The sequence below is a fragment of the Octopus bimaculoides genome, chromosome 15 (assembly GCF_046866305.1).
Source record: "Octopus bimaculoides isolate indiv1 chromosome 15, ASM4686630v1, whole genome shotgun sequence".
Lineage (NCBI taxonomy): Eukaryota > Metazoa > Mollusca > Cephalopoda > Octopoda > Octopodidae > Octopus > Octopus bimaculoides.
Genome location: NC_142942.1, coordinates 28895246 through 28922745, shown reverse-complemented (window position 1 = coordinate 28922745; position 27500 = coordinate 28895246). Strand labels below are relative to the sequence as shown.

At 35.0% G+C, this 27500-nt stretch overlaps 1 protein-coding gene across 1 annotated transcript in view; it reads right to left on the bottom strand.

Moving 5' to 3' along the window:
- Nucleotides 1-13979: 13979 nt before the first annotated feature.
- The window catches only part of LOC106871965 (protein Wnt-16), a 264055-nt gene continuing 250534 nt past the window's right edge, over nucleotides 13980-27500 (bottom strand). Inside the window, exon 4 of the mRNA XM_052973214.2 lies at nucleotides 13980-14570. Within this exon, the coding sequence (XP_052829174.1) occupies nucleotides 14106-14570 (465 nt within the window). The 3' untranslated portion in view covers nucleotides 13980-14105. The remainder of the gene's footprint in view (nucleotides 14571-27500) is intronic.

Below are 27500 nucleotides of genomic sequence, written 5' to 3'. Positions count from 1 at the left end.
CAAATCCAAACTTTTCTGCTAGTTCCTCAACAGTTACGATGGAATTTTGTTCCACCAAGGTTTGCAGGACGTCCTCGTCGAGCTCTACAGATCTTCCAGCACGAGGCTCATCTTCTAGGCTGTAGTTTCCGGCTCGGAATTTCTGGAACCACCACTGACACTGGCTTACGCTTATTGACTGATCCCCATATTCTGTATTAATATTCCTCGCACTTTCCGTTGCGCTGTTGTTTTTATTGAATTCATAAAGTAAAATATGCCGAATATACCTTTTTGGCACTTCCATTATAGCTTTGAAAACATAACTGTTAAAATCGAACTGCACTAAGAATAAGTACAAGGTAAAATTACTGCCTGCTTTCATAGCAAGTTGATGAAGGTAGTTTATCCCGTCCCCCTCCGACTTTTAGTTCATGCAATTGAAAAAACTGCATTATGTATGAGATGACCCAATTTATAGATAAATATATGTATATATATATGTGCGTGTGTGTGTATGTATATATATATACATACATTTATTTTATAGACTATATTTTCCCACTCTCTTTCTCTCCCCTCTCTCTCTCTCTCTCTCTCTCTCTCTCTCTATATATATATATATATGTGTGTGTGTGTGTGTGTGTGTGTGTGTGTGTGTGTGTATATATATATATATAGATAGATAGATAGATAGATGCATATATCCATACATATATGTACATACCTACATCTATATGTATACATACATGCTTATATGGGTACAGGACATTAAAAAAGACGTTAAACACAATGAGAAACGAAAAACGAAAACAGAAAACGGACTTTTTTTGAACAACGAAAAAAAAAACAAACAGAGAAACGAGACATGCAACATAAAGAGCAAATCCCTCCGTCAGTTGTCCCTGTCCATCTACTATGCATCTATACATATACAGCTATATATATATATATATATATATATATATATATATATATGCATACATAATATGTGCAGATGTATACATATATGTATACATGATATATATATACATATATATTATTTAAGACTTGGCTCTTATTTCTAGCAGGTAGATGCTCATTAAGCATCATTACGATATTTCATAGCTCCTTAAAGCTATCATAACTGCGTTCCACCAATGCTACTACTGGTGATATCATCAAATTTTGAATTTATCCACAGATGATATGAACAGTAGTGACATCTAACTTCAAATCTCAGTGTTTGAATATTTCATTTAAATATATATATATATATATATATATATATATATATATATATATATATATATATATATATATAGACCCTACTAATACATTCCCTGCTTTTAGGTCACTTTAAACAGAGCCCTTGATTCAATAACACTGTGTATAAACTCTGTATTTCGAATGACCAATTTCAAAAACTATTGGATTTTACTCACAAGGTATTGGGATCTTATATGTATACCATTCTGCCTAAACAATGGATCTACAAATACAACATCCATATATTCACTCTCTATTTCTTATCTTATCTAAACAAACTATTGCTTAACCACCCTCTCACACCGTCTCCGATGAAGGGATATATTAAATATCCTGGAAACAACTGTAAGACCTATTTATAAATGTTCTATATTATACACATCCTTGGTTTGTTTATCTCATTACGAAAAGTAAATCCTTATATCCTTATATATATATATATATATATATATATATAATTATTACAAATTAAAAGGGTAAAGGATTATCAATTTATTAATTAATAAATCAATTAACAATTAATAATTTTTACCAAGCCCATCGGTATGAAAGCACCATTATTGGTGGAGAACTTATTTAAAAGCTCATATATATTTATAAATATAATTAAGGGATCAGCAAATATTTGCTTCACCATATACCGAAGTTCAGAAATAGCAGCTAAAAAAGCTGAGAATCCCACAGATAGCATCACTTGTAACTCACAAAGGCAAAAACAAGAAGAAAAAACAATGAAAAACTAACCAATTCCGACGGTTTAACCGTCGGAATTGGTTAGTTTTTCATTGTTTTTTCTTCTTGTTTTTGCCTTTGTGAGTTACAAGTGATGCTATCTGTGGGATTCTCAGCTTTTTTAGCTGCTATTTCTGAACTTCGGTATATGGTGAAGCAAATATTTGCTGATCCCTTAATTATATTTTAAATATATATATATATATATATATATATATATATATATATATATATATATATACACATACATATATTTATTTTGCAAGATTTTTTATGTGAAATCGTGTGTTGAAACAGATGTTGTTGTATTTGGGGATGGTCATATCGCCAGTTTAGCCAATAAAAACAAACGCACTGTATATTTGGTGTTAATTTGCTTCAGCTTTATATTACATTACACTACATTAATCCTATTTCGGCCAGAGTTCTTTCGTCACACTTCTGTGACCTCATCGGTGGTCCTTTGCTTTCTTCTTTCTTATGTGTGTCCCACCTTGCTAACTATCAGCCATTTTGTATTTTGCATTCCTATTGTATGTGTCTACGCATGCGTAGACTGTTCTGAGACTTACTGAACTCCGTATATTAAAAGACTACGTCTCACGCACACACATTGAAAATACACTCATATACATGAATACACACACAATGAAAGACAGTGAAAATTCAACATTATAAAAAGCCCCCCAAAACTGTTGTGGCAGAAGTCAACATCTCTGAGATTGAAACAAGACATTTACGGCCGTAAATAGACTTCCCTATTTTCTTCTTAATCCTTTCAATGGTGTTCCATGATTTGCTCCTATAGAGTGGGCAAATCCCATTCCTATCGTTACGTTTGATGGTTTCAAATTTCTTCATAGCTCCTTTGTATACTCTGATCCTTTCTTTATGGCTGTAACCTGAGAACTGCATGCGGTGAACGAAATGTTGTATATGTCTCTTTAACTCTGGACACATTTCGTATTACACATGCAGGACACATTTCGCATTACTCTGACGAGGTCTGCCATCAATATATTGAATTTGGCATTGTCCGCAATAGCTGAGCTCCGGTGGATCAGGTATTTGGAGGCCATAGGTTTGGCATAGTGTGAATGAAGGATTCGGGTTTTATTATTCTCAGTTTCTAGCCAGAGTTCAGTATCTAGTACAGGTAATCAATGGTTAGGGTGTTTAGTAGGATAGTCTATCGTAACCTTAATACTCTGGTGGATGGAGTTAGCTATTTGCTGGATGCTCTCCATAGTATTAGTTTCTATTTCTATTTCAAGAGTACTTTCTTGTGGGGGTGTCTTTACCACTACGTTGATATTATCGAATAATATAAAATATAATTCTAGATTACACAGCGAGCAATATCTCTTACCTTTGTCAACTAACCTAAAATATATAAGTAAGTGGAGTAATCATCCTAGAAAAATTATCTATAATTTAGTTAGAAATATTTCATTAAGACTCTCTAGATTATCTGCTAATGATAAGATTTTTGATAATGAAGCTCAATTCTATAATTCGGCATTAAATAGGGCAGGATACAAAGAGAAGGTTTACTATGTTGAACCTGACCGTAACAACATTAAGACAGATAAGAATAATAGGTATATGAATAAGCTAAGACGAAATAAGGAAAATAAACCCAGAGATATTCATAAACGTAACATAGTTCATTTAAATTTTTAAAAGAATTATACTAGTGACTAAAGATGATAATATATGGCTCATAGTCCCCTTTGATAAAAATGTTAAATCTAATTTGATTGCACAGTTTAGAGAGGTGATAAGCAGATATTTCCCAAATGATTCACACTATGGTAAAATTATTAATACACATAGCATTAGGTTTGGTTTCTCAAACACTATGAACTTAGCCCAAATAATTGCAGCTCATAATTTTGAAATACTTAAATCAAAAGGAATTGGGGAGGATAGCGATGTGAACCCGGAGATAAATAATAATAATAATAATAACAATAGTAATAATAATCGTAATATGAGTACAGTAACAGATGTTAACCCCAGAAGATTGAAGTTTGAAGGCCCAAATGCGAGTGTGAGAAAGGTAGTATAATAGTAGGTCTTAAGGCAGGCCATATCAATGTATAATTTACCAATAGCAATTGTATTCGTATTTGTGGTTATTTGCTAAAGTTTCTAGAGATAATATAATATAGATTTCCATTGATTTAGAAGTTATTACCAGGAATTAATATTTGTAATATGTGATTGCTTATAATTAATAATATTATGAGGGGTTTTCTCCCTTTGACGGACCTTTATTTAAGGAGGAATTTATTTAAGGAGAAATTTGAATATGAACCAGACTTAGAGACGATGTTTTTGGTGTTTATTTTTTACTCTTTCCCTTTACCTTTTACCCTGAAGATGTGTAAGATAATTTATTTATTTAACTTGAATTTAACAGTTAAATATAAACTTATACAGAAATGTTGACATAGGAATAAATTTCAATGATAATGGATATTAGCGTCAAAACTCTCATTTAAATTTTTTTTATATATAACCAAGGAGATCGATTCATAAGGAGTCTACTTTAGACCTTTGGGGAGAAATCTGGCTATTTTGGTAGCGATTACATGTTTATCTCATCAACACATTGTGGAGATATCATCATATGAACAAATATATGTGTGTGTGTGTGTGTGTGTGTGTGTGTGTGTGTGTGTGTGTGTGTGTGTATGTATGCATGTATGTATAGAGTGTTAGGTGTGGTGTACAGAAATTGAATATTGAGAAAAAAGTCAGAATTTCGGAAAAAAATCTTTTTATTTCTTCCATATTATTAGCGGTTTCGTTCGTTTCTCGAACTTGTCAAATAAAATTTTGTGAATGTACAAAGAGTTCGTTCATTTATATAAAACAGATGTTTTTGGCGGGTTCTTTTTTTAAAAAAAAAGAACATTGTTTTTGCTTTTGGGGGTGAGGTTCCATGACAATGGAGATAAATAGATACAAATACAGGTAGATAAATAGATAGATAGATAGATAGAGAGAGAGAGAGAGAGAGAGAGAGAGAGAGAAGGGGGATCCCCCTTCCTCGTCACCATTCATTTATTTATTTAGTCATTTACCATTGTATTCGAATGTGTAACTTCGATGTTTTGCATTGAAAATAAAATTCAAGAGCGGATCTTTTTTTAAAAATGAATGCAGATATGAACTGCAAAACGTAAAACTTCATATACCTGCCCAAACTGCAAAGAAAATTACTTAGGCGAAACGTGCAAGAATCTACAGGCAACGTATCCAACAAGAGGAATTACACAAGGTTCCATTAAGTAAGTATCTGGAAATATTCAGCAAGGGAAAATTCAAAATTTTTCCCTTTCACAAATGTGCACAGGACGATCCGCAATACCAAAGAGCAATGGAACTGCATTTCATCAAAAACTTCTCTCCAAAATTGAATGTTTGAAAGAAAAGCGGAGACAGTACATTTTGTATTCTAAATATAACTCAAATATCGGAAACATAATGCTCATCTCTGTAAATATTCAGGTGTATATGTGTGGCATTGAAATATTCAGAGCTTTGCGTGTTTTTCTAGTTTGTAAGTTTTACACTAATGTTCTCTAATGCAAAACCATGAAATTGAAAGAGGCGTGATTTTGTTTTTCAATGCAAAACATCGAAATTACACAGTATAAACGCGCGCGTGTGTACACACACACACACACACACACACACACACTTCATCAAGTGTGTATATATATATATATTAATTCTATTTTATTCATTTATTCATTTATTCATTTATTTTAGATTTTTAATTTGTAAACATTATACTAATGAATTTTTCATTCAGAACTACATTTCATCAAAAAATTCTCTCCAAAATTGAATGTATGAAAGAAAAGGGGAGACAGTACATTCTAAACATAACTCAAAGAGGAGAAAAAGAAAGAGGATAAAAGAAGGAAAGAGGAGAAAGGAAAGATAAAAAGGATGAAGAAAGAAACAGAGCAAAAACACTTTCAGTGATGACCACAACACACCTAGTTTTTTTTTTTTTTTTGAAGAGGTCACCATATTGAAACCTATTCCAGTAAAATGGTAAATGACTAAATAAATAACTGAACGGTGAGTAGGAAGAGGGGTCCCCTTTCTCTCTCTCCCTCTCTCTACCTATCTATCAATCTATCTATCTATCTATCTATCTATCTATCTATCTATCTATCTATCTATCTATCTATCTATCAGCCCACCTATATTTCTATCTACTTGTCTCCATTGTCATGGAATCTCACCCAAAAAACAAAAGCAATGTTCTCTTCTTCTAACCCCCCTCCCCCGAATAAAAAATCTGCTTTATATAAATGAACAAGCTGTTTGTACATTCATAAAATTTTATTTGACATGTCCGAGAAACGAACGAAACCGCTAATAATAATGAAGAAATAAAAAGTTTTTCCCCAAAATTCAGACGACTTTTTTCTCAATATATATATATATATATATATATATATATATATATATCTTTACTCTTTTTACTCTTTTACTTGTTTCAGTCATTTGACTGCGACCATGCTGGAGCACCGCCTTTAGTCGAGAAAATCGACCCCAGGTCTTATTCTTTGTAAGCCTAGTACTTATTCTATCGGTCTCTTTTTGCCGAACCGCTAAGTTACGGGGACGTAAACACACTAGCATCGGTTGTCAAGTCATGGTGGGGAGGGGGGGACAAACACAGAACACAAACACACATACATACATATATATATATAAATACATACGACGGGCTTCTTTCAGTTTCCGTCTACCAAATCCACTCACAACGCTTTGGTCGGCCCGAGGTTATAGTAGAAGACACTTGCCCAAGGTGTCACGCAGTGGGACTGAACCCGGAACCATGTGGTTGGTAAGCAAGCTACTTACCACACAGCCAAGGGTGAAAAATTGAATATTAATTTGGTTAATATCAATTTAAAACCAGTGACTTAGCATATTGAAAAATCTGAAGATTCAGAAAAATTATGTTACATACATATAAGAGGAATGAACATTAAGTGGACATCCGTTATGCTAGAAGTAGACCACCTATGGTCTGACCACTAAGAAAAGATATATATATATATATATATATATATATATATATATATGTATGTATATATATATATTCTTTTATTCTTATATTCTTTTACTTGTTTTTGGCCATGATAGAGCACCACCTTTAGTCGAACAAATCAACTCCAGGACTTATTCTCTGTAAGCCTAGTACATATTCTACTGGTATCTTTTACCGAACCGCTAAATTACGGGACGAAGACACACCACCATCACTTGTCAGGCGATGGTGGGGTGACAAACACAGACAGACAGACACACATACGCACACACACACACACACACACACACACACACACATACACACACACATATATACGACGGGCTTTTTTCAGTTTTCGTCTACCAAATCCACTCACAAGACACTTTCCCAAGGTACCACGCAGTGGGACTGAACCTGGAACCACGTGGTTGGGAAGCAAGCTTCTTATCACACACCCACGCCTGCGCCTATATATATATATATATATATATATATATATATATATATATATATATATATATATATATATATATATATATATATATATATATATATATATATATACATATATATATATATATATATATATATATATATATATATATATATATATATACTCATACATACGCATATCTATTTATGTACATCTATGTATGTGCATACATATGCATGTGTAAGTGCATGAATGTGTGTACGCGCGCGTACGTTTGCTTACATTTTTTATATCGATGATATCATTTTACTCTCTGTGTGTGTGTGTGTGTGTGTGTGTGTGTGTGTGTGTGTGTGTGTGTGTGTGTGTGTGTGTGTGTGTGTGTGTGTGTGTGTGTGTGAAATCGTAATTAAAATACTGGTGGATTCAGAGCTCACTACAGTTCGCCTGCAGTTAGCCGCCTCTGACTGTCAGCTGACTACCTTTCCGTTTCTTGTTTTACTCTTCTTTCCCTAGCGTCTCCGGAGCAAAACCTTTAAATATTGTTCGCCTGCCTTAGCATCTCTCACCGGCACGTACTGCTACTTCGCCTGGTGTTTTACTCGTCTTTGCCTACAACGTGACCGATAGGGACACACTTTGCAATTTATTATATTGGAAGATGAAATAATTTTTTGTTTTTGATTCAGCTATTGTTTATATTCTTTTCCGTTACGGTCAGTTCATTTTTCATCCAACTGTACACTGCTATTTTAAAAAGAAGTTTCCCAGTAGACTTTAAATGCTTATTCATTGCATTTGTGTCCAAGAATATCTATATATACTTACAATTTTATAAATTATTTTATTTGTATTGAACAGTTGCGTGAAACTTTGAGTTACAGTTTGTGAAATTGTTTTGGCTTCAATAAAATGGTGTGCGCACGCACGTACACATATACACAGACACACATACAATAACACAAACACACACGCACACATATGTATCTTCGTGTGTGTGTGTGTGAGAGAGAGAGAGAGAGAGAGAGAGAGAGAGAGAGAGAGAGAGAAAGAAAGAAAGAAAGAAAGAAAGAAAGAAAGAAAGAGGACAATATTACTTGTAATAAAACATGTAGCCCTGTAAAGGTAACTGAATGTGAGGGGGAAGTCGATTAGATCGACCCCAGTACGCAACTGTCACTTAATTTATCGACCCCGAAAGGATGAAAGGAAATTCAACCTCGGCGAGCCTTTTAAAAATATTGAAAGAAAAGAGATGAGGAATGGATTGCAGATTAATTAAATAAAATAAATATGTGAAAGAATAACTAGATCAATCGTAATCATCACCATCATCCGGTGGAGTATATTGAATCGTTAGAATGAGACAGTGACATAGTTTTATTTACTGATAAATAGGCTTTTGAGAATTAGGTTTAGAATATAGAATATCGAGAATAAATACTTAAGTCGAGAGAATTTCCAGTGATCTTAGAGCTAAGAAAAAATGCTTTTAAGCTAATATCATACAAAGTATTATCTCTAGTTAACCAATATTACGAGATTAAAACAATTAGACACTGTTGTAGTTTGTTACTCTGTTTAATTGTTTTAATCTATTAATCTTCAAAAACTTTTATGGTTTAATATTATTAAGTAATAATAATCATCCCTGATTTAATTTGTATAAGACGATCTTTAATCCAACCTTCTAAAGTTTAATATCTTTGAAGTTTATTCCTTTTATACTTTAAATAATTTTCTCATAAACCCGTTTGTCATTAAATTCAATTCAATATTTTTACTCATATTTTAATATTCTCTAATATTTTAATAAGGATGACGAATTTAATGACAAACGGGTTCATGAGAAAAGAGTACTTGGTGTTTTGACGATTATACTGGCAACTATAACTACCAAGATCTGCTCGTTATTTTACCCTTTTACTCATTGATTGATATACTTATTAATTTATTTCATTTATTTATTACATGAACATGCAATTCCTCTTCATACATCTCCTTCACCCCTGTTTCATCCCAAACAATACTACCCTTTGTCTCTGTTCTTTGATAACAAACACTCTCAATCCGTCCTTAATACTACAATTCGCTTTACTCGTCCTCACATTCTTTACACACGCAAGTAATTCAAAATCAGGTGACCAGCAAACTGACTGCAACTGACTACCACCCTATACTATCCAAACCTTATCTTTTCACACATATGTATAACGATACTTTCCCTCATGCTCCCCAATGTTCCCAGTGTCATTCTGATGAAAAAGAAAGGAAAAGGAAAGTGAACTTGTCTTGTAAGAGTAATTATTTAAAAATGTGTGCGTGCCTACGAGTGTGTGTGTGTGTGTGTGTGTGTGTGTGTGTGTGTGTGTGTGTGTGTGTGTGTGTGTGTGTGTGCATATATATATAAGTTGTAAAGAATGCGCGAAAGAGTACTCAATACCATGGTAGTGTAGAATGGTGCTCGGTAATTTCGCCACAGGAAAATTCGTCCCCAGAAATTTCGATCCCGGTTTTTTTTTTTACCACTCGGGCATATTCATACGAAGAAAAAGAGAGGACAGACCCAGATGTATTGGGTTTGTGTCCGACGGGATTATGATGTCGCGAAAAGTTGTCCACCGACCTTCAGCGAGATGAACCAAAACTCGGACAAATACGTGATCATCCGATTGACGACGACCAGATGAAAATGGCCAAGGTACGAGATGTCATGAAACGGAATATAAAACAACACGCGGAGAACATTTCGTATTATACGCCCAAACCGCGATGACAGAATTCTTGCTTTTGCAACTGAACAGGAAATTAAGGAACTGATAAGAGCCTATCATTGGTTCATGGACGGGAATTTCGCGATGGCGCCTGGTGTTTTCTCCCAACTCAATATAATATGTGTCCCACTCGGAAACAATTACGTAACTTTGGTTTCCGTTCTGCTGCCAAATAAATATCGCGAAACGTACCAAGAACTCCTCCAAGCTCTTGTCAATAAACGTCAACAACCTTCTCTACCGGTACAACTTGACACCATCATGACGGATTTCGAGGATGCCGTTCTTCGCTCCGTGCAAACCGTTTGGGAGCAGAACGCCAGTAGGCAGGGTTGTTTTTACCAGTTGATTCAAAGCACGTGTCAGAAAATCCAGGACCTCGACTTAACAAATCCGTATAACACCGACGAAGAATTCCAAAATTTTGTTGGAATGCTCGATGGCCTGGCTTTCTTACCACTGCCACAAGTTCAAGCGGGGATGCAAGTTCTGAGGAACATTGCACCTAACGAAGCGCAGGACCTTTTGGACTATTTTGATTCAACTTATGTCTTTGGCTTATATCGTCAACGCGATGCAGGCGGATTAGTTATGAATCTTCGCCACGCCCCAACCATGTTTCCGCCGGAGTTGTGGAATCAACACGACGCCACAGTAAATGGAAATCTGCACACGAATAACATTTGTGAGGGATGCAACAATAAATTTCGTAACCTGGTTGGGCGTTACCACTCAACCGTATGGACCTGCGTCCAGTGATTCCGATGTGAGGTCAGTTTCAGTAGCGAATTTACCGGTGGCAAAATTACCTACATTCGTGTAGAATAACTTATTATCCCATATTAGTACAATTGACTGTTACTTTGGAGTTTCCCCAAATTTCCAGCATATAAATCAGACCAGAGACTGAGTGAAGAATAAATAACAATGTCCAAGATAGCAAATAAACACAAGTATCATGATGGCTGGGCACAGACTCAAATGTGAGTCATGATCCACAGAAGAGTGGATCATGACTCACATGAAAAAATTGACCAGCTTTTGTTTTCATCTGAAACATGAACTTTTGGGAGTAGATATACTCAGTTGAGTGAGGTAGGGAATGAGATTGAAGAGAAAGCGGCTAGGGAATATCAGAGAATGCATCGGGATATGATATTTCAATTTATAACACAGCATGATAAATACAATATGCTAAACATAAAAATACTAAGTATATCAAAGAATCCGTAAAATATTATAACATCAAATTATTTCACCAAGGCTAGAATATTTGAGATGATTGTTCGTTTAAATGGCAACAACCGCATAAGTATACAGTACGTTAATCAGTCTTCAGAGCGGGTTTGAAAACCCAGGCAAGTGTTACATGTATGTACAACCGATCACAAGTCTATTAGGCTTCAGTCTGATTGTTGATCGAATAAGTTTCAGAAATCTAAATGTGAGCATAAAGTGTTACCAAATGTGTAAATTATGTTATGCCACAAAATAGGCTCAAGTGCAGCGAATCTGACATTTTCACTAGATCCACCAGGGTGTTTGCCTGGATATGGAAGATGAATTCACTGGAAGGGTTGATTTTCGATCCTATGTCTGGGATACTCACACGGATCTGTTCTGCCGTTTGAATAACAGGAGACAAGCGCTAGCCTACAGTATATCAGATCTAGTATTTACTTAAATATTTCCATACCCACTTATCCCTTTCACCACGTCCACAATTTTCTCAGCATTTTCACATAATTTTCTATGATGTCGCAATATTACACCTTTCAAAATGTATTGAAATGATTTTGAAATGTATTGGAAAGATATAAGAAGCTTGCCTTCTCATATCTTGGAAGAATTTTTGAAGTATCTAATGCTGAGATCTACAACACAGAGGTGTTTCTTTCTCACGCCCTCCAGTGGCAGAGTAGCAACTAGTAAGGCTTCCAGATATACATGAATACTATACCCTTCCAATGATCTCAACTTCGATATTCCAAACAAATACTTGAGATTGCTCTAGTAAGGATATCAGGCTCTGTTTCTAATCCTTATCCTCGTCAGTTGCTTGTCGCACTCAAAGCTAACATGACTTTTTCGGGGCATGATACACACTTCAAAATGACACTTTTTGCTTACATGTAGGTTTCTAAAGCTTAAACATATATTTAAAAAACTAGGTTAGGTACAGATACCCACGTAACCCATTGTACAGGGTGTCTCAGAGTTAACTATCTATTTCAGTGAAATCGGACAATCTATTAAAAAAATCACTTTTATTTATGTTTAATATGTGTTAAATACTTTTATATATGTTTAATACGTATTAAAAGTGTATAAATTTTAAATTTTGCTTATAATTTTAAATTTTGCTTATAATTTTATAATTTTTATAATTTTTTATAATTTTATTTTCATTGCTGTTGGATCCCGGCTTATCTGTCCACGACAGCTTTTTTCAATTTGGTAGCAATCATTTCTTCTACCTCCATCTCCAAGATGGAGCAATAGTTTAGCTGAACTTAAAGAACGCATTCAGTTAGCAGCGCAGGAGATAACTCCTGAACTGCTTCAAAATGTGTTTCGCAACGCTAAGGATAGATTGGAAATTCACAGAGATACAGACGGAGTACGTATTAAAAATTTTCAATAAAGTTTTGAGGTAAGATTTATAAATCTATTTGTTTTGGTATCATAATAAGTAATAAACAATAAATTCTGTCAATTTTATTTTCATTTGCCCGATTTCATTGAAATAGATTGTTAATTTTTGGACATCCTGTACATGCAGCTAATACCCAAAACTTTACTATCTAAGCATTCTCAGCGAATAATCATCCAGAACATTCGAGCCTTGGTCCGATTTGTTGGTTTTATGTATTTTATAATTTATTTAATAAGTTTACATTTTTATACTTTACCCATTGTGTAGCACCATGTATTCTAATATCGTTCACCACTTTTTAACCTACGGGCTCCGCACCTTTCCTTTCACCCACCTCCTCCCACTCTTGCCTCTATTCACCAAGAGCGTATGCCTGCTTCTCTAATATCTTATTCAACTCAGTCGTTAGTATCAACTTTTTCATCCAGTTATTTCAAATTAATTCCAATTATTTCAGAGTGATGTCACCTCTTACAATTTACAAAAGGGTTGAAATTTTCCTTCTGAATCATGATCCATCCTGCATACAAGAACGTCATTCTATGCCAGCTAGATACATGCGCCTACAGACTGTCTTGACCATAGTTTCTTATACTTCAGCCGGTGTAATAACATATATGTGTGTATGTGAATGTGTGCGTGCATGCGAGTGCTTGTATGTACTTATAAGCGAATATATATATATATACATATATATAATATATATATATATATATATATATATATATATATATATATATATATACACATTATATATATGTATCTGTATATAACTGTATGTATTTGTATGTATACTATCTAGAGATATATGACCAGACATATATTTAACTAATTACATTACTGCACTAACTTTTAGAGTGTGCTTCTTTTTCAGATATATGATACACTGACGACATATACATATATACATACATACATACATACATACATACATATATATATATATATATATATATATATATATATATACACACACACATACATATCTATAAGTATGTATGCATCCATCTGTGTGTATGTGTGCGTGCTTTTATCTAAGAAATGTTTTTAAATTAAAATATGTAACAATTACATACTAGAATTGACTGTATCTATAATACCTCTCTCCAAGAAATGTCTGAGCTTTTGTGGATGTAAACAAAAGCGTTACAATTATGATAACAATTGTCATTATAATTTCTCAATCTGTTGTTGTCTTCAATATATTATGCCTCATTACTTGCACGTATGCACATCTACCATACTTTCACATGATTTGCACGTGACAAAGCAACACCAATGGAATTTACAGTGACATCGATTTACGTATCGTACTACTTGCGTATTGTAACCACGACCACAACAAAGAAGACTACAACTTCCGGGACCGTCGAGTGTCTTGTTGCATAGGCGTCCTCTTGTGCCTGTTATACCACGGCTCGGATCGGTTCGACAGTAATTTCTAGAACGGTGCATATGCACAAGTTTGTCTTTGGGAATAGGCAAGTGACGCTTAGTTTTGTCACGTCGTCGTAATTTTTTCCGTGAACGGGACACAACGATCACGGCAGTTTCATATAATTTCTTGAGATGTGCTCCGATTTTGTGGAACATTGGAAGACTTCGCCAACAAGTCTTCACCGCACATGATCCTGACACTCCATGACAGCGGCATTGCATTTTCATTTCCTTTTCAACAACCTTTCAAAAAAAAGAAAAAAAAAAAGAAGAGAGAAACGAAAAGTTCAGTATTAGATTAATGGCTTAAACGTGATAGAGATTGTTATAAGGTTAAACATTCATTAAAGATTTAAAGTTACATTCTCACATTCTGTAGTATCACCAGATGAACTTTACTTGTTGTGATCAATATTCTTCTACTGGACACTATCAGTTTAGTAAATTTGATATAGGGAGGGTTTATCTTGTATAAAATGATGGCTGAGGTAGAGTGAATTAATACACACACCAATATTTAGAGTTATAACAACATCTTCAGTAGAACCCATCCTTCTCAAATGATAAGGTAGATGAGGTAGTCATAAACTCACTATACATTAAAAGAAAACCACTTTGCTTATAGCTGAGACGCCTTTGAACACTGTATTTGATCAAGTCTGACTTAAATAACAACATTTAGTAATGAAGTTTATAAAAGAATACTAGCTGTAACTACATTTTTTAAATAAAAACACAAAATACTTCTTAAGAACATCAATATTTAATGGATATATAAATGATCTTAACTAGTATAGAAAGTGAAGAACCATATTCAATGACAAATACATGTAAGAGACACTAACTCAAAATCTATGATTTCTATAGCTTATCAGACATGCTACCACCCTTTTAATATGCATGCATGCATATATGCATACATACATACATAAATACATACTTACATACATAAATACATACATACATTAAAACTTTCGAGAAGTTTTTCATTTAAATATATATGAGCATGTCTACATATGCAACTATATGCATGAGAATACATACATAAAACATACAAATCTGCACATACATACATACATACATACATACATACATACATACATACATACATACATACATATATACATACATACATACAAACAAACAAACAAAAATACCTTGCTGTTGATGCTGAAATTCCAATGATCTAGGTTAGAAACTGGTTCTTTCTCTATTGGCAAGAAATTTTGAAATAAACTGAATAGTGGCATACATACATACATACATACATACATACATACATACATACATACATACATACATACATACATGTGACCCGAGAATATTATGCCAGACTTAGAAAAATATGGCAGCCGAAACTCTCCTTTTACAAGACAATATCCCACAATGCGTTTGCAGTTATAGTGCTGATTCCAATATTTAGGATATTTGGCTGGTCTGTAGAGGAAATTTACTCCATAGACGTTAAAACACGCACAATACTGACATCAACTAGAAACCTCCACTGAAATAGTGTTCTACCTGTTCTTAGGTTTTACCTAAGAAGAAATTAAGAAAGTAGAGATTAGAGATTAGTGCAGACAGTCTTTGAATTCGTATAGTCTCTCTCAGACAGTACTTGCTAAACAACACCGCAAAAATAAATACATTAACTTGGTGCTGAAAAGTGAAGAAGAAGAATATTCTACGCGTTAGCAGCGAGATCCCCAGAAAGCTATCACTTCTTCATGACCTTCCATACAAACCCAAAATAGATGGAGTAACATACCTCAGAGAAGACTGGATGTGAAATATTCAGTATATCTAAAAAAGACTATGCATAGGTATGTTTCCCGAAGACTTGAAGAAGACAGTAATATCGACATGAAACGAAGCCTCTCTAGGATTCATGACCGCTACATCGCGTCGCCTCGAAAATTGTGCATTTGTAATTTAAGAACAGGCGATTATTACTAAATACCTAATAAATGAAAGAGACAGTGAAGCACTTGGAGCTCCAAGATGCAACTGAAAATGTATATTATGTCATATCTCTATGAAAAATAGCCTACAGTTACCCCAAATTGTTATCAAGATATTATCTCTTTATGCGATACGACAGTATCAAAAATCAATATATAATGGCATTCAGAAAAAGAGGCTGTCCTGGAATAAATATAGAGAATCCCTCTGTTATTGAATATAAACACAAATATCTAAACAAGGAATACTGGTGGAACATTCTCATCAAAACATCTGCCAAGTGTAAACATAACAGGCTGGATATTTTTGTTTGGGACAGACAAGAAAATATATGCACCGTCATAGAGATCAGCTGTCCTGCCGATGTGAATATCTCTTTGAAAATCAAAGAGAAATAGGATAATTATGGAGAATTACTTCGAAACTTCTAGCTTCCTTATTCAGATTCAGATTATAAACTAAACAGTTACACAAATAGTCATTGGCGCACTTGTTTTTGTGAATAAATACCTAAATGACAATCTGGATAAGCTAGGGTTTTCAGAAAAAGAAATCACTCAACTCGCACATTGCAACTACAATCTGTAAGAGGAACAGTAAAACTATGCAAAACTTTTCTCAAGTTTAAAATGTGACATTGTTTGGATCTTTTTTAAAACGGGGGTCACATTTTTCATTAACGAAACACTTTGAAACTTGGAACACTGGTAGAATGTGACATATAAAACATCTTTTTCTCTTAGTCTTCTTTAAAAAAAAAGAAATCCATAAGTTATTCCATGTTAAAGTTGTCGTATTTCTGTAATTTCAACCAATCACTGACGTCCATTCAGCCGATATACATTAAGTGCCGACTACATAACCAAACGATTCTGAAACAATTAACCCTAACCCTAACCCTAACCCTAGGGTTAGGGTTAGGGTTAGGGTTAAAGCAAATTTAAAATGAAAAAAGCAAATAAAACGAAGGTATGGAGATTAAATACACTTTACATCGCTTAATCAGCCAAAGGAGTAAATGTAAACAACTGAATACTTGTCAGTGATTGGTTGAAATTATCGAAATAAGACAATTTTTTACATGAAATAAATTCGAATACAAAAATATTTTTCTGTTCTATAACACAAAATAGATAAGTATACGAAGTTTGAAAGTCTTTCCGTACCAAAAACACTACGTAAAACATTAATGAAAAATGTGGCCCCCGTTTTAAAATAGATCCCATTGTTTTTGTTATTTACATTTCACCGATAGAGCTTTTTATCTTTATCAGAAACCAGCTCCTTCCTCAGAGGAAGAATTTGAATAATCACAAACAGAATAAAGACATACATTCGCGCGCACGTACGCACACGCACGCACACACACGCACACATACACACATATACATATGTGTGTGTGTCAGTGTGTGTGTGTGTGTGTGTGTGTGTGTGTGAGAGAGAGAGAGAAAGTGTGTGAGTGTAAAGAAATGAAGGAAAATTTCTTGATATATTCACAATATTTGAAAAAAAAAATTGTAAGTTAAAAATTATTAATTAAAAGTAATCCTTAAAAATAGTCGCTAAATCAGACCTGACAGAAGGTTTTTATGAATGGACTTTTGCTATCTCCAGCTTTTCAAACACACATGTATATATCTGTATAGTAGTATTAATGTACAGTGACGACAGTCACCAGATCGAAAATTTTTATGACACATTCCTTTATTATCTTCTGTAATTAACAATATTCTTCTTTCATTTTGAAAAAGGAATATTTTAAATTTCCTATGCGCATAAATATTCCTATGTTCCCTATATGGAAATTTCTTAAGGATGGATTCTTAATTTGTTGTTTATGTAGTCTGACTCGGTTCCTTAATTTTGTTCTTGTTTGGCCGATATAGTTCTCATTGTATTGTACACATGTAATGCAGTAAATAAATTGTTTGTTTTGCAGGTGCAGGAGTGGCTGTATGGTAAGAAGCTTGCTTCCCAACCACATGGTTCCGGGTTCAGTCCCGCTGCGTGGCACCTTGGGCAAGTGTCTCCTACTATAGCTTTGAGCAGACCAAAATCTTTTGAGTGGATTTGATCGATGGAAACTGAAAGCCCATCATATATATGTATATATATGTATATGTATGTATTTATATGTGTGTTTGTGTCTGTTAGTTCCCGCCTCCATCGCTTGACAACCAATGTTGGTATGTTTACATCCCCGTAACTTATCAGTTCGGCAGGAGTGTTCGATGGAGTAAGTATCAGGCTTACAAAGAATAAGTCCAGGAGTCGATTTCTTCGACAAAAAAAAAGCAGTGCTCCAGCATGGCCACAGTCAAATGACTGAAACAAGTAAAAGAATAAAAGAACAAAAGAATAATTCATATTCGCATTAACTTTAAATTCTTTTACCCTGTTCAATCAAATTCACATGTGATTTTGTATGGCCAAGGTCTCTTAAGAATAGAAAGAGAGGATATATTCTAGAGCAAACGCCAAAAAGGTCTCAAAAATAAGACCAACAGATCTGATTCGAGTTACACAAACTAGTCACAAACAACAATAGAAATAACAAAGTGAAAGAAATGCTAACATTAAGTGCTGACAAAGAGACAATTTAGAACATAAAGTCCGAGTGCTAAATCCTTGCCAAATCTGGATATAGAGTTTGTAGATATGGCCTCTGGTCAATGTGCCAAAACTTCAAAATGAAAGTGGACATGTATAAACATATAGCAAACACGTCACATGACAACGACCTGGTCAAAATGACATGATATATGCCTCTTCAAACTAACTAAAGAGTTCAGACAAGGAACGAAATATCTGTACATTGCTTTACATCTCGATCTTTCTCACACAAACATTTCCAAAAAGAAGGTAAAAAAATGTCAAAACACAAGTAGCTTCAAATGAAAGTACAGTGGGTGAATCATGAAAGCAAAGATAATAGGAGCATTAGGCTTCATAAAAAAATATAAATAGAAATATACAAACCATACCTACACAGGTATTCCTCTCCCAAGCGTCATTAGATATGTACCACATCTTACGCCAAGTTACATTCAATTGACTAACAAAACTGAAGCAGTACACTCTCTGCTTATTACACATCCTTATACAACAATAAGAACTTAAGGAAATAAAACAATTCACACAGCGCATACGAATCTATACGAATGATATCTAATAAAATAACACAACAGCACTCTTGCATTATTTAACATTAGCAGCTCATAGTCTGTATTGTTGCAGCCCATTAATTCAACACAAACCGCACGTCACGTATACTAGTCAATCACTGCCTGACACTGAAACTCATTATACCATTCACACAACACACATGAAATTACCCACCCAAAAAGACAACTCACCAGGTGTACCATGGTAAGTGCCCCTCTCAGTAAATTTCAGTCTATAGGCACATGCTTAGAGTAGGTCCACTTACTCGAGCCATCCTTGCTATATTCATCCACCTTTCAACAAACGTACCGGGAGATAGCACCCCCCTCTCCAAGATCACTCTTTTCACCAAGTATAATCTGAAAAAGTTGATGAGGGCTTGGCGGAAGAGGAAAATGCTTGCCTTCAAGCCTTCTGAATCACGTCCACCAAAGGAAGACGACGAGGCGATTTTCACGATGAAGTAATCCGATGGCTGGATCTGTCCTACACGTGGCAAGTGTTTGACATAACTTCACAGGTCAGGCAATGTTCGGGCACTGTACATAGAGAACAGTTTCAAGCAAAAGCTCGAAGAATACGAAGGTTTAAGAAAAGAAACAATTTTTACAAGCAAAACAGGCTGTTCACATCCAATGCCAAAACATTTTACAAAGAAATAGGGAAGGAAAACATAACTATTGAAGACCCTACTCCCATTTAAGAAAGTGAAAAGTTTTGCAACAGGATTTGTAGCGATGAGAATACATACAATGAAAATATTGATTAGATTAAACTCAGCGAAGGACCCTACCAAAATTTACCAGAACAAGCATACAACCTGGGAAGAAATCTCAGTAGCATATATAAGGATGGCACTTAGAAGGGCTCGTAAATGGAAATCGCCCGGTAAAGATAGGATACCAAATTTCGGGCTATCATCGCCCCCGAGCACACACGAAAAGTTAGTCCAGTATCGCCACTTATAAAATTTTAACTTCTATTCTTGTGGAGAAAACATATGCAAATGCAAGTGAACAATATTTTCCACACTGAACAGAAAGGCTGCCTGGAGGCTCATATGGATACGAAAATCAACTCTTAAATAATCGAATGATCCTTGAGAACTGTTATAATAAACGCAGACATCTCAGTTCCGCATGGATTGATTACAAAAAGGCTTTTGTAGGCCTGAAATCAATGGATTCTTCATAATTTCTCCAGCAATTTCAAACGTTCCGAAGCATGTCATTGTAGAACACGAATCTCCAATTATATCATTTTAAGGAGTACTAACATCAAACAAATTTTTGAGATAGCTCTAATACTCTTTGCAATTGAACTTAACAGAACAGGGTATTGTTATATAATCGACAAGAAAATAAACCACCTATTTCATGTGGATGACTTAACTATGGCAAAGACAATGATGAGCATTCAGTGATGATACTGGGATGGAGTCTGGTCTCGATAAGTGTGCCAAAGCCACGTTCAAGAAAAGGAAATTGATAATCTCAAATCCAGTAGTGTTAGCTGTTGACACAGTTATAAAAGAACTTGAACAGGAACAAACTTATAAATACCTGGGAATGAACGAAGGCTCTGGCATTCAACATGTAGGAATGAAAAAAGATCTGACAGGCACTTAATAGGAGAGAATGAGCTGTTATGAAATCTGAATTAAATATCTATAACAAGTTGTTAGCCATAAATTCCTTAGCAGTTTAAATTGTTACTTATAGCTTCAATGTGTTGAACTGAAATATCAGTATAATAAGGAAAATTGATTGAAAAATTCGTAAGCTGCTGATGCACCACCCAAAGGCAGATGTGGATCATCTCTACCTTTACAGAGCCCAAGGTGGTTGATGCTTGATCCAGTTTTAACTTCTTAGAAAACCACCGCAATTGGATTGGCCAAATATCTTGAAACAACTGATGATTGTATGCTAAAACTCATTGCAAATCAGAGAAGTGTAAGAAGTTTCATTCTATCTTGAAGGAGAGTAAACAATTTGTAATTGATTTCATTAATGATATTCAGGTTGAACAGCCCGAGGGAAGTGTGGCAACTGTGGTGGCAAAAAAATCAAAATTAATGACAAAGAAAAAAGTGCATAGTCAATTGGCTGGTAGGTGAGAGCAGAAACCTCTGCATGGCAAATATGTGGCCCGTAGCAAACAAGCTGATATTGACCCGCCACTCATGAGTGACTACGAAGCTCAGAGCTAAAGGTAGAGAGCGAAGGCTTCATTTTTGTTGCTCAAGATTAAATCTTATTGATCCGGAACTACCAAACCAGTGTGATGAAAAATGAAGTAGAATAAAGTGCCGATTCTGCAATGGGGAGATTGAAACAGTAGACCACTTAATCTCCAGATGTAAAGTTTTAGCACCAGAAGAGTATAAATCAAGGCAGAATTATAAAATCACAACTGTCGACAAGTAGTATAAGCATCACCCCAAGACTGTAACTGAGGGAAACAGTGTAAGGATACTTTGGAACTTTCCAGTACATACAGATCAGCCATCAAAGCTAATAAACCGGATATTACAAAAGACAAAAATAGCAAAATCTGTTTTTTGATTGACACAAGTATCCTTTGTGATCATAATATTTCAGCAAAAGAATTTCACAAGCTCAGAAAATATAAAGATTTGTTCATTGAAATCGAAAAACAGTGGCATCTCAAGGCAATTACAATACCAGTAATTGTAGGAGCACTAGTGATGATAAAAAATGAAAATTGTGGAAATATCTCTAGCGTACCATCTCGGCAAGAAGTAAAGGATTGTTTTAAGTGGTACGTCACATGTATTGAGTAGAGCATTGTCGTTGTGAGAACGATTACCTTCCAAATAAATAACTTCTTTTCTACATAATTTTATATGATTTTGTAAATGAACAATCTGGTGTGTCTATTTTACTGGCCTATCAATAAATACAGTGAGGTTGTTTTGCGTCGTAGATGTCGGAAAGACACTCGGCAAGAAATGGAAACAGAGTTGAAGGAAAGAGAAAAACTAATAATAATAATAATAATGGTTTCAAAATTTTCAACAAGGGCAGCAATTTTGGGGGAGAGGAGGAGTCGATTGCATCGACCCCAGTTTTCAACTGGTACTTATTTTATCGACCCCGAAAGAATGAAACGCAAGGTCGATCTCGGCGGAATTTGAACTCAGAACACAAAGACAGATGAAATGTGGCACCTCAAGGCGACTACCATACCAGTGATTGTAGGATCTCTAGGAATGATAAAAAAAAAGGTACTGAAACCTATTTGAAAATGATACCAGGCTTACCATCCCTACAGGAAGTGCAAAAAATCGTGCTAACTGGAACGACTCATGTACTGAGAAGAGCATTATCGCTGTGAAAACATCCATTCATGAATTTTTTTTTTTTTTTTCTTAAATACCTGTGAATTTGCGTGTGTAAACTGGGAATGCATACAACGAGTTTCTCTGCCCTAGGTGTACGGAAACACTCGGTGAGAAATGGAAGAAAATTTGAAGAAAGAAGAAAAAAAACAACATAATAATAATAATAATAATAATAATAATAATAATAATAATAATAATTGTGCAGATCAAGGCACTATTGGTGGTAACTAACGATGAGCAACGCTTTAATGGCAAGGTTAAAATAACTGTAACGGTATTAATGGCAGAATTGACATCAGTAGCAGAGACAACAACCGTCTTTACATCACAGAGCTCAATACTAATAATTTTAATGTAGTACAATTTTAATGTCTTACGAAACAAAAAGGAAAACTACAATAGTACACCAAATCGCTTGTCCTACGGTTAACCTGGAAGCGTGTCCCCCAGAAAAGAGCCAGCCTGGGGTCGAAAAGTCATCCACTGGCACAAATTCCAGTTGTTATCTACAGTTTCAATGTGTTGAACTGGAATATGAGCAAAATAAGGAAGATCGACAGGAAAATCCTTAAGCTGCTGACTGGCATTAAGATGCATCACCCAAAGGCAGATGAAGATCGTCTTTAACTTCTCAAAGCTCAAGGAGATCACGGTTTGATCCAATTTGAAATCTCTTATAAAACAGCCACAACTGGACTGGAAAATATCTTGAAACATCTAACGACTGGATGATAAAATTCGTTGAAAATAACGAAAGACGTAAGAAGCTTCATTCTGTCATGAAGGAGAGCAAAAAATTTGTTAGTGAACTCATTCATAATACCTAGGCTGATCAGTATGATGAAAGTGCGGCAACTGTAACTGCAAAGAAAGCGAAATCAATAGCAAAGCAAAATGCGCTTGAACATTTGGTTTATAGGTGAGAACAAAAAATCTCTGCAATGAAAATATGTGGTCCGTAGCAAAGAAGCTGATGTAGATCAGAAGCACACCCACCAGTGACTACAGAGCTCAGGGTTAAAGGCTGAGAGCGAACGCTTTATCTTGGCTACTCAAGATCAGAGCTTATTGACCCGGAATTATCAAGTCAATGTGATAAAAAATGGAATAGACCCAAAGTGCCGAAACTGCAACGAAGGTATTGAAACAGTGGACCACCTGATCTCTGGGTGTAAGGTTTGAGCACCTGTAAAATATGAATGAAGACATGACAGAGTTGGCCAATATCTACATTGGATAATGTGTCGGCATTATAAAATCAAAACTGCTGACAAATAGTACGAGCACCACTCTGAGGTTGTAACTGAGGGAGAAAATGCAACGATTTTTTGGGACTTACCAGTATGTAGAGACCAGACCATTAAAGCAAATAAACCAGATAGTGTAAAGTTTGTTTATTGATTGACATGAGCATACTCTGTGACCATATCTCGCAAAACAATTTGATAAGCTCAGAAAATATAAAAATTTGCTAATCGAAATCGAAAAGATGTGACATCACAAGACGGTTCGAATACCAATGATTATAGGAGCATTTGGAATGATCAAAAAAGGAACCGAAAATTATGTAAGAATGATCCCTGGCTTACCATTTAAGCAGGAAATGTTAAAGATCATCTTAACTGGTACGTCACACATACTGAGAAGAGCATTGTCTCCGTGAATTTTCTTTCCTTTATTCCCTTTTATTTTCTTTGTTTACTTCTTTATTCTTATTTTTTTATTTGTTTCCTATTTCTCTCTGTTTTCTCCCCCCTTTTCTCTATCACATGACTTTGTAAATGAACACTCTGGTGTGTGTATTCTAATGGCTTACCAATGTATACAGTGAGTTTCTCTACCCTAGGTGTCACAAAGACTCTCGACAAGAAATGGAAACAGAATTTAATGATGATGATAATAATAATAATAATAATAATAATAATAATAATAATAATAATAATAATAATAATAAGAAGAAGAAGAAGAAGAAGAAGAAGAAGAAGAAGAAGAAGAAGAAGAAGAAGAAGAAGAAGAAGAAGAAACAGTGAAGGGGAACCTAATGATTATGATACTATAAAAATGAGAATAATCAAAGAACTGAAAACAACAGATCTTAGAATGGACCACAGATTATACCTTCCATCAATAATAAATAGCATAAACTTGGCCGTCACGGAACTAATAGCTACAGAAACAAATGGTAATATCACTGAGCTAAATGACATAATATATGCAGCAGCCACTGCAGCCACAAAAGAAGCAGGATACACCCTCAAACCCATCCGAACAGGAGTTCCACCGCCCAAACAGACCTTGTGGATAAATAATATCGAAAACAAAATTAAAAAAAAAGAAAAGATCTGTCGATTCTTAACGAAATTAGTATACAATCAACACTACTAAGTAACAAGAAGAAAACAAAAATACTATACAACATTACAGAAAAAGATTTACCTGAGGTAAAAGAAAAGCTAAAGCAAGATATCCTTGCCAAAGGACAAAGGATGTGCCGGTATGAGAAAAGTCAACGTTTCTTTGAACAAAACAAACAGTTCAAATCCAATCCCCAAAAATTCTACCAAGAACATGGCAAAAATAAAATAGACATTACTGCAGCACCAACTACAGAAGAAGTGGAATAATTTTGGAAAGAAATATGGTCGGTGAAGCAACAACCTCAGAAAAGGACTATTAAAACAACGACCTTAGCAACTGAGCAACTCTGGACCCCTATAACAACTGAAAAGGTCACCCAAGCACTGCAAAGACTAAGCAACTGGAAGGCACCTGGGCACGACAAGATCCCCAACTTCTGGTTGAAATATCTGCCAGGAATACACAAAAAGCTAGCTGAAAACTTTCACGACATACTAGCAGAGCCAGAGACAATGCCTGAATGACTCATGAAAGGGACAACCATCCTAATTCCCAAATCCACGGAAACGGCAAAACCATAAAACTACAAACCTATAACCTGTCTCCCTACAATCTACAAAGCCTTTACTGCAGAGATTGAGTAAGCACCTAGAAGAAAACAACCTGTTTCCAGAAGAGCAGAAGGGATACTGCAAGGGCTCATACGGCTGTAAAGATCAATTAATGATCAATAAAGTCATAACTGAAAGAAGAAAGGCCTCAGTATGCCCTGGATCGATTACCGAAAGGCTTTTGATAGTGTTCCCTACACGTGGATCCTCGAAACACTAGCCATAAACAAGGTGGCACAAATAATTATAAAATACATAAGACACTCTATGAATAAATGGCAGACAGTGCTCCAAGCAAAAGAGGGACTCGTGAAAACCAAAGCCATCCCCATTAGAAGAAGAATATTCCAGGGCGACACGCTCTCTCCACTCCTGTTCTGCTTGGCACTGGCACCTTTATCTGACTTGCTAAATAGAACTGGATGCGGATAAAAATGTTACAGCAAAACAATCAGCCACCTTTTATATATGGATGACCTAAAACTATACGTTACAAATGATAAATAGCTGGAAACACTACTACAGACAGTACATGGATTTACCAAAGAATTAGATGTGAAATTTGGATTATAAAAATGTGCCAAAGCAACCCTGAAAAGAGGAAAACTAGTTAAGAGTAGCAACATCACACTAGATAAAGCCAATGAAATAAGAGAATTAGACCAAAGCAAGACAAACAAATATTTAGGAATCAATGAACTAGATAGGATACAACACACACAAATGAAAGAGAAAAGAAAGAAAGAATACTATAGACGAGTCAGATCAAGAAGAAGAAGAAGAAGAAGAAGAAGAAGAAGAAGAAGAAGAAGAAGAAGAAGAAGAAGAAGAAGAAGAAGAAGAAGAAGAAGAAGAAGAAGAAGAAGAAGAAGAAGAAGAAGAAGAAGAAACAAAAGCTATAAAACAAATGAAATCCAAACTAAAACTAGAACAGCAACGGATCATGATAAAACGATGGCAAAAAAAGCCCATTCATAGCAAATATTGGGCTAAACTAAATGCAAAAGAAATAGACAGAGAAAAATCCCAGCAGAAACCGAAGGATTTTTAATTGCTGCACATGACCAAAGCCTCCCCACCAGAAATTACCAAAAACATATAATGAAAAGAAACATAACAAGTAACTGCAGAATATGTGGCGATGGACAACAATAAAACATATCATCTCTGGCTGCCCAGTCCTGGCTAACAAGGAATATATTCACAGACACGACAGTGTTGGGACCTACATACACTGGAAGCTATGCCAACACTATGGAATAACAACAGAAAAAAGATGGTATAGGCACAAGCCAGAAAAGGTCACAGAAAACGAGAAAGCAACCATACTCTGGGATATGCCAATACACACAGATAGAGAAATTAAGGCCAATAGGCCATGAAGGAAAAAAATCCTTTCTAATTGATGTACCAATACCAGCAGATGACAACGTTTCCCTAAAAGAAATGGAGAAGCTTTCAAAATACAAAGACCTTGAAATAGAGGTAACTCGAATGTGGAATATAAAAACAGAAACAATTCCTATCATAATAGGTGCCTTAGGTATGATAAAAAAAATATTCAGAAAAATACATAACAAAAACATCAGGACTTACAAATATATATAACATACAGAAAATTGCACTACTGGGCACTGCACACATCCTACGCAAAACACTTTCAATATAGTAACCCTAAGAGCATCACAGCAAACCACAGCACATACCCAA